The sequence below is a fragment of the Sorex araneus genome, chromosome 10 (genome assembly GCF_027595985.1).
Source record: "Sorex araneus isolate mSorAra2 chromosome 10, mSorAra2.pri, whole genome shotgun sequence".
Taxonomy (NCBI): Eukaryota; Metazoa; Chordata; class Mammalia; order Eulipotyphla; family Soricidae; genus Sorex; species Sorex araneus.
The window spans coordinates 65,045,293-65,057,299 of record NC_073311.1 but is presented as its reverse complement, the minus strand read 5'-3'; the positions used below and the strand labels follow the sequence as shown (position 1 = coordinate 65,057,299).

The 12,007-nt window shown below is 59.7% G+C and overlaps 1 protein-coding gene across 1 annotated transcript in view; it reads left to right on the top strand.

Moving 5' to 3' along the window:
- Positions 1–12,007, top strand: part of ITPR2 (inositol 1,4,5-trisphosphate receptor type 2) — a 317,220-nt gene that overhangs the window by 62,366 nt on the left and 242,847 nt on the right. The window contains 4 exon segments of the mRNA XM_055118479.1: positions 4,191–4,289; positions 4,542–4,625; positions 5,100–5,246; positions 10,580–10,675. Of these exon segments, the coding sequence (XP_054974454.1) occupies positions 4,191–4,289; positions 4,542–4,625; positions 5,100–5,246; positions 10,580–10,675 (426 nt within the window).

Below are 12,007 nucleotides of genomic sequence, written 5' to 3'. Positions count from 1 at the left end.
TAATCGATTATAGTGGGACGAGGGTGGGGGGCGGGGGGTGTTAACCAGCCGGCCCCTGAGCGCTCTGTCTCGGTTCAGACGGACAGTGTAGCTCACTGCACCCAGGGACCTTCCGTGCAGCTCCGTCAAGCATGGCTGCCACCACCCGCCACGTCGCTCTGTGCTGTGACAGCCCGGCGCCTCCTGGGCGCCCCTTGGCTTGTGCCGTGACTTAGGTTGCTGCAAGGAGATCGGGCCCTGCTGTCCGTCCCGGCGTCAGATGTGTCGTGATGCTCACTTCCTTCCCGGGAGTAGGGCCCGTCGCCTTCTGTTGAAGATGGTTGGAAATACCGTCACCGCAGAAGGGTCAGGTCAACTGCTGCCGAGTTTTATAAACGCACCAAGCAAGAAGAGACGGTTGCAAGGTTGCAAGGATCTGCAGCGTTAGAGCCGAAGCTTAGTCTTTAGCACTAGTTACATTGTGTCCTAGTTACATTGTGTCCTAGGTCTAGGGACCAGCAAGATGAGTGAGCAATGAAATGGGAGAATAAGGCTGATGAGAGGCGGAGGAGGAAAACGCCCAAGTCCTCAAGAGGCGACGGTTTCCACCACTCAGGAGCTGCTTTGTTGTGCCTTACAGACTTGGGGGATGGATCGATTTGGGGGGGAAATGGATTCATGGCAAGTGGATTCCTTTGCCTTTCAGCTGTCCGGAGCCCTTTCTCACCCTGGCTCTGGGGACGGCCTTGGAGCGGAGCCTGTGAAGGTTTCCTTCCCATTTACCTTCCCGGGACTTCCTCCCTCCTTCCCTCCTTCCTTCTTTCCCTCCTGCCTTCCCTCCTCCCTCCCTCCCTCCCTCCCTCCCTCCCTCCCTCCCTCCCTCCCTTCCTTCCTTCCTTCCTTCCTTCCTTCCTTCCTTCCTTCCTTCCTTCCTTCCTTCCTTCCTTCCTTCCTTCCTTCCTTCCTCCTCCCTTCCTTCCTTCCTTCCTTCCTTCCTTCCTTCCTTCCTTCCTTCCTTCCTTCCTTCCTTCCTTCCTTCCTTCCTTCCTTCCTTCCTTCCTTCCTCTCTCCTCCCTCCCTCCCTCTCTCCCTCCCTCCCTCCCTTCCATCCTTCCTCCCTCCCTCCCTCCCTCCCTCCCTTCCTTCCTTCCTTTCTTCCTTCCTCCCTTCCTTCCACTTTTTGTAGTAGGGGGAATGTTGTAAATGTGTTTGTGTTCTGTTGAGCATTATTTTTTGCTTGTTAATAATTTAGTTGAGGGGCTGGAGAGTTCGTACAGTGGATAAAACTTGTCTTGTGAGTGGCCGACCCGGGTTCAATCTCCAACATCCCATACGGTCCCCTGAGCCCGGCAGGGGTGCTCCTTGAGTGCAGAGCTAGGAGTAAGCCCTGAGCACCACCAGGTGTCACCCCCAAACAAAACATAAATAATTTGATTGAAATAGGTACCAGGTCATGGTCCAAAGATCGGAAACAGCTTAGCAATAGAATGAAAACTCTCTGACCCACCTCCCCAGTCCTCTCTCTGCTCCCCACATGCACCCCTGGGTGCTCTCCTGCAGTGCTCCTGCTCTCTCTCCTGTTCACAGAAACTGCCCAGCTTTCCTGCATGCTCTGCCGTACACGCCTGCGGTGAAGGCTGCCCTGCCGTGTCCGTGCTGGGTCTGGGCATGCCACACGTCTGGGCGCTGAGGCCACCACGGAGGCCACGCTGCGACCAGGGGGCAGTCGAGTGATGAGAGGAGATTCCTGCAGCCCAGAGAGGCAGCCCCAGGGCCCCGTCCAGGAGTGGTCCCCAAGTAGGGAGCAGGAGTGATCCCCGAGTAGGGGCCAGGAGTGATCCCGAGTAGGGGCCAGGAGTGATCCCCGAGTAGGGGCCAGGAGTGATCCCCGAGTAGGGAGCAGGGGTGATCCCCGAGTAGGGAGCTGGAGTGATCCCCGAGTAGGGAGCTGGAGTGATCCCCGAGTAGGGAGGCAGGAGTGATCCCCGAGTAGGGAGCAGGAGTGATCCCCGAGTAGGGAGCAGGAGTGATCCCCGAGTAGGGAGCAGGGGTGATCCCCGAGTAGGGGCCAGGAGTGATCCCCGAGTAGGGGCCAGGAGTGATCCCCGAGTAGGGAGCTGGAGTGATCCCCGAGTAGGGAGGCAGGAGTGATCCCCGAGTAGGGAGCAGGAGTGATCCCCGAGTAGGGAGGCAGGAGTGATCCCCGGGTAGAGAGCAGGAGTGATCCCCGAGTAGGGAGCAGGAGTGATCCCCGAGTAGGGAGCAGGAGTGATCCCCGAGTAGGGAGGCAGGAGTGATCCCCGAGTAGGGAGCAGGAGTGATCCCCGAGTAGGGAGGCAGGAGTGATCCCCGGGTAGAGAGCAGGAGTGATCCCCGAGTAGGGAGCAGGAGTGATCCCCGAGTAGGGAGCAGGAGTGATCCCCGAGTAGGGAGGCAGAGTTTATCCCCGAGTAGGAGCCAGGGGTGATCCCCGAGTAGGGAGCAGGAGTGATCCCCGAGTAGGGAGCAGGAGTGATCCCCGAGTAGGGAGCAGGAGTGATCCCCGAGTAGGGAGGCAGGAGTGATCCCCGGGTAGAGAGCAGGAGTGATCCCCGAGTAGGGAGCAGGAGTGATCCCCGAGTAGGGAGCAGGAGTGATCCCCGAGTAGGGAGGCAGAGTTTATCCCCGAGTAGGAGCCAGGGGTGATCCCCGAGTAGGGAGCAGGAGTGATCCCCGAGTAGGGAGCAGGAGTGATCCCCGAGTAGGGAGCAGGAGTGATCCCCGAGTAGGGAGCAGGAGTGATCCCCGAGTAGGGGCCAGGAGTGATCCCCGAGTAGGGAGCTGGAGTGATCCCCGAGTAGGGAGGCAGGAGTGATCCCCGAGTAGGGAGCAGGAGTGATCCCCGAGTAGGGAGGCAGGAGTGATCCCCGGGTAGAGAGCAGGAGTGATCCCCGAGTAGGGAGCAGGAGTGATCCCCGAGTAGGGAGGCAGAGTTTATCCCCGAGTAGGAGCCAGGGGTGATCCCCGAGTAGGGAGCAGGAGTGATCCCCGAGTAGGGAGCAGGAGTGATCCCCGGGTAGGGAGGCAGAGGTTATCCCCGAGTAGGGAGGCAGGAGTGATCCCCGAGTAGGGAGCAGGAGTGATCCCCGAGTAGGAGCCAGGGGTGATCCCCGAGTAGGGAGCAGGAGTGATCCCCGAGTAGGAGCCAGGGGTGATCCCCGAGTAGGGAGCAGGAGTGATCCCCGAGTAGGGAGGCAGGGTGATCCCCGAGTAGGGAGGCAGGAGTGATCCCCGAGTAGGAGCCAGAGGTGATCCCCGAGTAGGGAGGCAGGGAAATGAACTGGTTTGTTTTCGTTCTGGGGCCATCCCAGGTGCTCAGGCTCTCTCTTGACTCAGCTCAGAGATCACTCCCCTCGGGACCATCTGTGGTACCAGGAGTGACCGTGGGTCAGCAGCAGGCAAGCAACCTACCCGCTGTGCTGTCGCTCCAGCTTTGGAACTGCCTGTTTTTTCACCGAGAAAGCATGGTCTCATTTCCCCGTTTGAGCAATGAAGAATCTACAGGACGATGGAAATGGTTGATGTTAACGCTGCAGAGGTAGAAGTCAGTTTAGTCTTGCGTCTCTAGCACGGCAGAACGTATCAGGGGTCACAAGTGGGGACCATGTGAGTGGGGCCCCAGTCTGAGGGGCCAGCGTCGGTCAGGGTGGGGGCATGGGAGGGAACCAGGTGCCCTTCATTAGAAAAACGGTTGAGACGACATCTCCCATGACCATTTTAATTTTTATTTCAAAATCAGCCACTGTGATTACAGAGAAGCATCACTTTGGGAACGTAACAAAAGTGTGCAAGGGGCCGGAGCCAGGCGTGAGCCGTTCCCCACGGTCTGGGTCTGGATGGTGACACGGGTTCAGCCGATTTCTGGCCGGGGGGAGGGGAAGACCAAATCTACCCGAAACAATACGGATGCAGGACCGGTTCCGCTTCCTCTTGGTGGTTCGGTGTCTCGGTCAATCCGCCTCTGTGGCATGCACGGTCAGCGCCGGCCCTTCTGTGGAGGTTCTGTGGCCTGCTGACCGCGGCGAGGGCTGCCACTGAAGCCGGGATGGGTGGGGAAAGGTCTCCGCGGGCTCCGGGAGCCCGGGGGCGGGCCTGACCCCGAGGAGGCTGAGCTTCAGGCCCGACACGGCAGCACCCCTGGGCTGCGTCTACTGTGACTTCTCCACTTCCAGATCGTCGTAGGGGACAAGGTGGTGCTGATGCCCGTGAACGCCGGGCAGCCCCTGCACGCCAGCAACATGGAGCTGCTGGACAACCCGGGCTGCAAGGAGGTGAGCGGGGTGGGGGCCACTCGGGGTCTCCCGGGAGAGGACGTCGCAGCATTTCTTGGCCTTCCCGAGCAAAGTCCTGGTTAAGGTGGAGGCGACGATCAGCTGTGTGTGGCTAGTTTGGGGGACCCTTGGAAGACGCTTGCCTCGAAGCAAGTTGTGGTCCGCATGGCGTGGTTCCCCTTCGGTCCGTGGAAGCCGGGGTCTCCGCCTCGGTGGGCCCTGCGGTCTCCCAGCCCGCCTTTCCTCTCGCAGGTCAACGCCGTCAACTGCAACACGAGCTGGAAAATCACGCTGTTCATGAAGTACAGCTCCTACCGCGAGGACGTGCTGAAAGGAGTAAGTGCACAGGGCGGCTGCCGAGACCCCCACATCCGACGGGCGTGTGACATCCTCGTGTGCGGGGCCCGAGTTCCGAGTGGCCCTGCAGGTCACAGGACACACCTTGCGTCTCACTGCCTTTGCCCCTTGGTGTTTTTTTTTTTTGGGGGGGTCACACCCAGCAATGCTCAAGGGGTTACTCCTGGCTCTGCACTCAGGAATCACACATCACTCCTGGCGGTGCTTAGGGGACCCTCTGGGATGCCGGGGATCGAACCCGGGTCAGTCACATGCCAGGCAAACGCCCTCCCCGCTGTGCTATGGCTCCGGCCCTGCCCCTCCTATGTTGAAATAAAATGTGTGAACCACCCAAAGGCCAGGTAGCTCTGGGGTGCCCCAGAGCCCCTCACGTCCCCGAAGAACCACCTGCCTCTCGCCTCTGCCTCTCTCTCGGCGATGCTGGAAATGCGTCTCGGCCCGTTGTGTTTCCAGGGCGACGTAGTCCGACTGTTCCACGCGGAGCAAGAGAAGTTCCTGACGTGTGACGAGTACGAGAAGAAGCAGCACATCTTCCTGCGCACGACCCTGCGCCAGTCGGCCACCTCGGCCACGAGCTCGAAGGCGCTCTGGGAGGTCGAGGTGCGTGTCCCGGGGCTGCTGGCGGGTCTCCGGGTCTTTCCTCTTGCTGCGGCTGCACTCTCAGCAGATGGCGTGGCCATTTCTGTGCGCTGCTGCCCCCTCTCGGGGATGCTGTGACCTGCGCTTCCTTGCCTCTCACGGTGGCGCTTCCCCTCCCCGCCCCCCCCCTCCCCTGGCTGCGGCACAGCACGGGCGCACCTACGATTGCTCTTAAAAATCATTTAAATTAAGGGGCTTGAGTGATAGCACAGCGGGGAGGGCGTTTGTCTTGCAAGTGGCCGACCCGAGTTCGAGTCCCAGTACCCCATATGGTCCCCTGGGCACCACCAGGAGTAATTCCTGAGTGCAGAGCCAGGAGTAACCTCTGAGCATCGCCAGGTGTGACCCAAAAAGCAAAAAAAAAAAAAAAAAAAAAATCATTTAAATTAAAATGAAAAGTCGCTTTAAGAATCACACCCTAAGGAACCCGTTGTGGGTGCGGGAGAGAGCGTCCTGGGCCTCTTGGCGCCTGCCTTGCATGGGGCCCGTCGGTTTGATTCCTGGCGCTGCCGGGTCTGGCTAAGACCCAGCCCCCAGCCCTATGTGATGTGTTGTCAGACAAGGGGCCGAGGCCCCGGTGCCTGGGGTGGCACTGGGTTTCACTGGACTCAGCGTTCACTTCCAGTCAATGGGCTGGTGGTCACCGCGAGGGAGAGCTGTTTGCTGGCGAGAGGCCCTTTGTCAGGGCTTGTTCTTCCTCTATTCCAAGCGGCAGTGAGTGACTGTGCGATGCGCCTCAGCAAGCCCAGGACCTCTCGAGGCCCGGCGGGTGTCCACGGCCGAGTGACCCCGGCCCCAGCTCACTCAGCTTCCAAGTGTTTCTGAGAGATGTCGCTCCGTTGTGCCGCCGTGGGGGTCCGGCAGGAAGTGTGTGAGGCTTTCCCGTGGAGCGGGTGTAGGGCCGCAGGGCGTCAGTGGGGCCCGCCAGCGTCCCGGACACTCCGGGCTTGTGTACCCCGAGCCAGGTCAGACCTCTCGCTCTCCTTCGGACAGCGGCGGTATGTGACGTGTCACGTCACAGCCTCCCACGGCATTTTCAGCCGTGTTACTTGTATGTTCACATGCTTCAGTATTATTGACGTGGGGCTGGAGTGTGCTTTGCACGCGGGAGGCCCGGGTTCCGGGGCTGTTTGGTGGATCATCTGGGCTTGAGAGAAATGGGCCACCGCAGTGCCTCCTGCCGGGGGCAGTGACAGCCCAGCTGACGGAGGGGCTGAGTGCACCGCAGGCCGTGGCTTTGCTCTGCCGTCCAGGCTCACAGACATCCCGGGAGGAGCCCGCGGCCCCCTGAGCACTGCCTGGGAGGCCCCCGCTCCCGAAACACAGGGGAAGAGCGGGAAGGGGCCAGCGCAGGAGTCGGGATGACGCCAGCCTCGAGGCTGTGTGGCTTGTCCTAATGAGGTCACAGCACAGCGGGGCACGGGGCTCAGAGTCGGGGGAGCACTCATCAGGAGCACGGAGGGGAGCCCAGGGGGCACCCCACGGCGCGTGTCTGGCCTTGGGAGAGAAGAGACAACTTCAGCATATCTGGGACCATCTCCCTGGCCAGATGCAGGTCGCCGAGGCCATCCCCCAAACCACGCGAGCGTCTCCCCGGGACTCTGCCCCCAGCGTCTCTCCAGAGTGAGGCGGAAGGCGCGCAGCCAGCCCGGGCGGGGCGGGCGCGAAGGTGCCTTTCTCAGCATCTCGGCTTCCTCACGCTCCGGCCAGCCTTTCCTTCGAAGGTCACGTGAGGCGTGGCTCAGCGCCCTTGTGAGGCCGGCACACGCTGTGCCCGCCTTGCCGTGTTTGCTCAGTCAGCGCGGAGGGTTTGACCCTCTCTCGTGTGTGGTGACTTAGGGCCTGTTGGCTGTGCCGCAGCCGTTCCAGACCCTTCCACGGCGCCTCTCCTGAGGGCTGCACAGCGCGGAGCACTGTGGGGGAGAGTAGACACTGACCCCCCTCTGCGGCCCATGTGCCAGTGAGGGCAGCTCCCCGCCTGCTGGAGGCCTAGTGGCGTGGCTGTGGCGTGGGCCGTGCCCGCCGGCCCTGTGGGAGGCGTCTTTCCTCAGGAGACGGGCGTCGCGCTGACGTGTCTCTGGGGTGTGCTCGGGGCAGGGTTTAATCTGGGCTGGTGGCCGCGTCCTGCCCTCCCCAGCCCGTGGCCTGCCACTGGCCCGCAGGGCCCCGCCTGCCTGCTCTGGGCTCCCGGGGGTGTTCGCGGCCCCTCAGGAGGCCGGTCGGGGAGTCACGAGTCCCCCGGAGCTGAGATCGGCCCCCGGAGGACGAGCATTTCCGGAGAGTCTCTCCAGACTGTCCGCCCTGCTCGGGTGCTTCAGGCCACAGCGGCAGTCGCTCGGGGGCTGCTCTTGACTCAGTGCTCTGGGAGGGGACGAGCAGTGGGCAGCAGGCTCCTCCCCCAGCCTTTCCCCCCGGCAGGGCCGTCTGTGCTCGCCTCCCGCCCCCTGGAGAGGCTCCGCAGCTGCCCCTGGAAGTCTCTGAGGCCTGCAGGAGAAGCACTCGGTGCTTTGGGCGGTTACCGGACTCTGTGCAGTCAGTGTGAATTGCAGAGTTGGTCAGGGTCGGACTTCGGGCATGCGGTGGTCTGACACCAGCCCCTCGCCATGCCCACTGCTGCCGCCCACCAGCTCCCTGGCCACGTGCACTTCTCCCACCAGCCCCGTGATCATATCCAACGCCCCCCCCCCGCCCCTGGACTGTGCCCCTCCCCCGCAGCGGTCTCTCTGGACAGGCGCGTGCAGCGTCTACGGCTCCGGCTCCCAGAGCTCGAGGCCGGTGCAGGAGCGAGCATGCAGGTGTGTGGGGGCCCCTCCTGGGTGTCCAGGCCGCAGCTGCCCACTCTGCCCTTGCCTCCTCCCAGAGAGTCTGGGCGCAAAGCCCCTGGTGTCCGCCTGCCGATGCTCTCCGGTGGTCATCGCTGTCGGGGCGGTGCCGAGCCTTGGGGAAGCCCCGTGAGAGCAGACCTTGGCTTCTGGGCCAGCCCGTCCCCCGGCCCCCTGCCCAGTCCTTCCCGTGCCCGGGGGCTGCCCGAGGGCCACGCTTTGTCACAGCCCCGTGCGGGTCCTGCCGTGTCCTCGTGCCAGCCGCCTTCCCTGCCCGCTCAGGGTAACCCCAGCCCCGAGACCACCGTCCCCTACCCGGCCGCCCGCTGTCCCCTCCCGCACCTGCCCAGTGCCTGCCCGGGGCCCTGGCCTGAGGCTGCTGGGGCAGAGTGGGGCCCTCGGGCCACATTCCTTTCCGGAACATCGTCTGTGTCGCACCAGCGATGCTTAGGGGTCACTCCTGGCTCTGCTGCAGGAATTTTCCTGGCGGTGCTCGGGGAACCATACCGGGTGCGGGTCAGCCGAGGGCAAGGCCCAGGCCCTCCTGCTGGACTCTCCCCACGCCCGGCTGCATGTTTGAGTAATGGAGGCCGTGTTTCCCGCTGCGAATGGCAGGGAGTGGTGCCAATGGACGGTCCGGGCAGCAGGGGTATGAGCGCCACGTCCCCTGTCCTGTGGGCAGCTCTGTCCCCACTCCGAGTACGCTCATGCAGGCGTGGATTAGGTGACAAGTCTGCGCCAACAGGTGGACGCTCAGCATCGGCCCTCGGTGTCTCTGGACTCGGGTTACCTTTCAGCCGTTTTCCCCCTTGTGTTGTGCCCGAGTTTCAGATCCCCGATAGCGGAGAGGCCGAGGCCACACACGATCAAGCAACAGCAAAGGAACTTTTTTTTTCTTCTCCCGAGCCACCACATTCATACCTGTTTAAAAGTTCCATAAAATGGTGGACGTCACACTGCTTCCTCCCGGAGGGAAGAAAAACCAAGGGAGAGGGATATTCCCCCCTTAGCCAGCATGGGGCAAAAGCTTAGTTCACAGTCTGGAGACATGGCTGCGAGCGCTCGATGGGGCCCCAAGTAATATAGCTGTCTCTGGATCCTGGTCATTCCACAGCAAAGCGGCTGTGCAAAGGCATGGTCACCCGGGTTGAGTCTCAGCGGAGCTCGAGCCGGCCCCGGCCCCGGCCCAAGACTGCCCAAGCGTCCTGCTGTTTCAAGTTCAAAACACATCTTTTTCCCCTGCGCCACCAAGTTCATACCTGTTTAAAAGTTCCATAAAATGGCCTTTTAAAAAAAAATTTAAATTTATTTATTTATTTATTTTTTTGCTTTTCGGGTCACACCCCGCGATGCTCAGAGGTTACTCCTGGCTCTGCACTCAGGAATCATCCCTGGCGCTGCTCAGGGGACCCTATGGGATGCTGGGAATTGAATCCGGGCCGGCTGCGTGCAAGGCAAACGCTCCAGCCCTGCAAAGGAACTTTATTACTAGCCCGAGCTAGGATCCGAGTCTCATCCAACGCAGTGGCGTCTTGATAAGAACCCCGACTTCAAATCACAAGCCGTTTGTATGGGGTTCAGAGTTAAGCAAGCTCACGGCAACAGTGGCCAGGAAACAGTTAAACCATAGTTTTGGTTACATAGGCTACTCATTCTTTTTTTTTCTTTTTCTTTTTTTAAAAATTTTATTGAATCAATGTGAGATAGTTACAAGCTTCCATGTTTGGGTTACAATCTCACAATGATCAAACTCCCATCCCTCCACCAGTGCACTTTCCCCACCACCAATATCCCGGGTATACCCCCTTTTCCCACCCTCCCCCTGCCTCCATGGCAGACAATATTCCCCGTACTTTCTCTTTACTTTTGGGCTTTATGGTTTGCAACACAGACCCTGAGAGGTCATCATGTTTGGTCCATTATCTACTTTCGGCACACATCTCCCATCCCGACGGATTCCTCCAGCCATCGTTTCTTAGTGATCCCTTCTCTAGTCCAGCTGCCTTCTCCCTTTTGCTCATGAGGCTACTCATTCTTTATGGGTAACCAAAGACAGTCTCTGGGGTGTTTTGACTGGGGGCAAAATAGTGACTGATTTTTTTTTTTTTGCTTTTTGGGTCACACCCGGCGATGCACAGGGGTTACTCCTGACTCTGCACTTAGGAATTACTCCTGGCGGTGCTTGGGGGACACTATGGGATGCTGGGAATCAAACCCGGGTCTGCCGCGTGCAAAGCAAATGCCCTACCTGATGTGCTGTCGCGCCAGCCTCCATAGTGATCGATGGAGCCCACTTGCTGGGCCCACGAACTTCCCAGGCGGGTTCAGGTTGGCCGGTTACACTTTGCTTCATTGCTGGAAACTGAAACTGTTTCAATCCCGGGAAGTGAACCCGAGGCCTGCCTGATTTTTCTCGCTTCTGCGGCCTGTTGTGGGGTCAGTTCTGCCCTTACACTTGCTCCTCCCTTCCAGGTGGTCCACCACGACCCCTGCCGCGGAGGCGCCGGACAGTGGAACAGCTTGTTCAGGTTCAAGCATCTCGCAACGGGGAACTATTTGGCTGCCGAGGTAAGATGGGGCGGGCGGTGGCCTCGCGTGTCTGAGTCTGGGAGGAGATGGAGGAGTCGGGAGGAGTCGGGAGGAGTCGCCGTGTGACCTGGCCGCTGCCCTCGCCCTCTGGACGGGCACAGCCGTTGCTCTGAGACTGTTGCTGCTCGCGCTGGCTTCAGAGTGACCGCTGTGGGGCCCCGAGCCATGGTCCAGCGGGTCAGGCCCTGGCCTTGCACACGGCCCTCGCGGTCATCCCCGGCATCCCATCTGGACCACCAGGAGTGATCCCTGAATGCAGGGCCAGGAGGAAGCCCTGAGCATCCCTGGGTGGGACCCTCCTCCCCCCACACAAAAATCTTTGCCTGGGGGCTGGGGTGTCTGCAGCTCCAAAAGAGCTTCCAGGCACGAGCTTGGATACAGCAACTTGTTTTGAAAAGTGACCCTTTGGAGGAAAAGTGAGCTGGAAGGGGGAGGCTTGTTTTAAATAAGTCAGTGGGCGCAGCTGCGGCTGGAAGGGCAAGAGCACAGGTCACCCCCACACCACACGGTCCCCCTAGCACTATAATGTGAACCCTAACATTAAAAAAGCAGAAAGCGAGGAAAAAAGCTGATTATCTCTTCCATAAAAGATAAGAAATTAGAATTAAATTCTTCTCGGGTTTTATACTGATGGCTTTTTTCCTAAATTCACTTCTAGTTTTCTGTTTTAGCTGCTGAGGTTCTGTCAAAACCTGGCATGATTTTACACATGATTAGTTCTCCTTGTTGATGCCACAGTTAAAACGGTAACATTTGAATCACTCGAATGACTTAATCAAGAACAGCACTGTAGCACTGTCATCCCGTTGTTCATAGATTGGCTTGAGCGGGCACCAGTAACGTCTCCATTATGATGCTTGTTGTGACTGTTTCTGGCATATCGAATACGCCACAGGGAGCTTGCCAGGCTCTGCCGCGCGGGCTGGAAACTCTCGGTAGCTTGCTGGGCTCTCCGAGAAGGACGGAGGAATCAAATCCGGGTCAGCCGCATGCAAGGCAAACGCCCTACCTCCAGTCCTTATCAAGAATGAAGCTGTATTTACATGAATGAACTCTGAGATCTCAATGTATGAGTTCATTTAACATTACAAGTAAAAAGCGAAAAATCAAAACAAACTCCCCAAAGAAACCCAAACCAGTAGAAAGCAGGGTCGGAGCAATAGTACAGCAGGGAGAGCGTTTGCCTTGCATGCAGCTGACCCAGGCTCAATCCCGGCACCCAGTAGGGTCCCCCAGACCCCACCAGGAGTGATCCCTGGGCACAGAGCCAGGAGGAAGCATTGTGCACAGTTGGGTGTGACCCCCAACCAA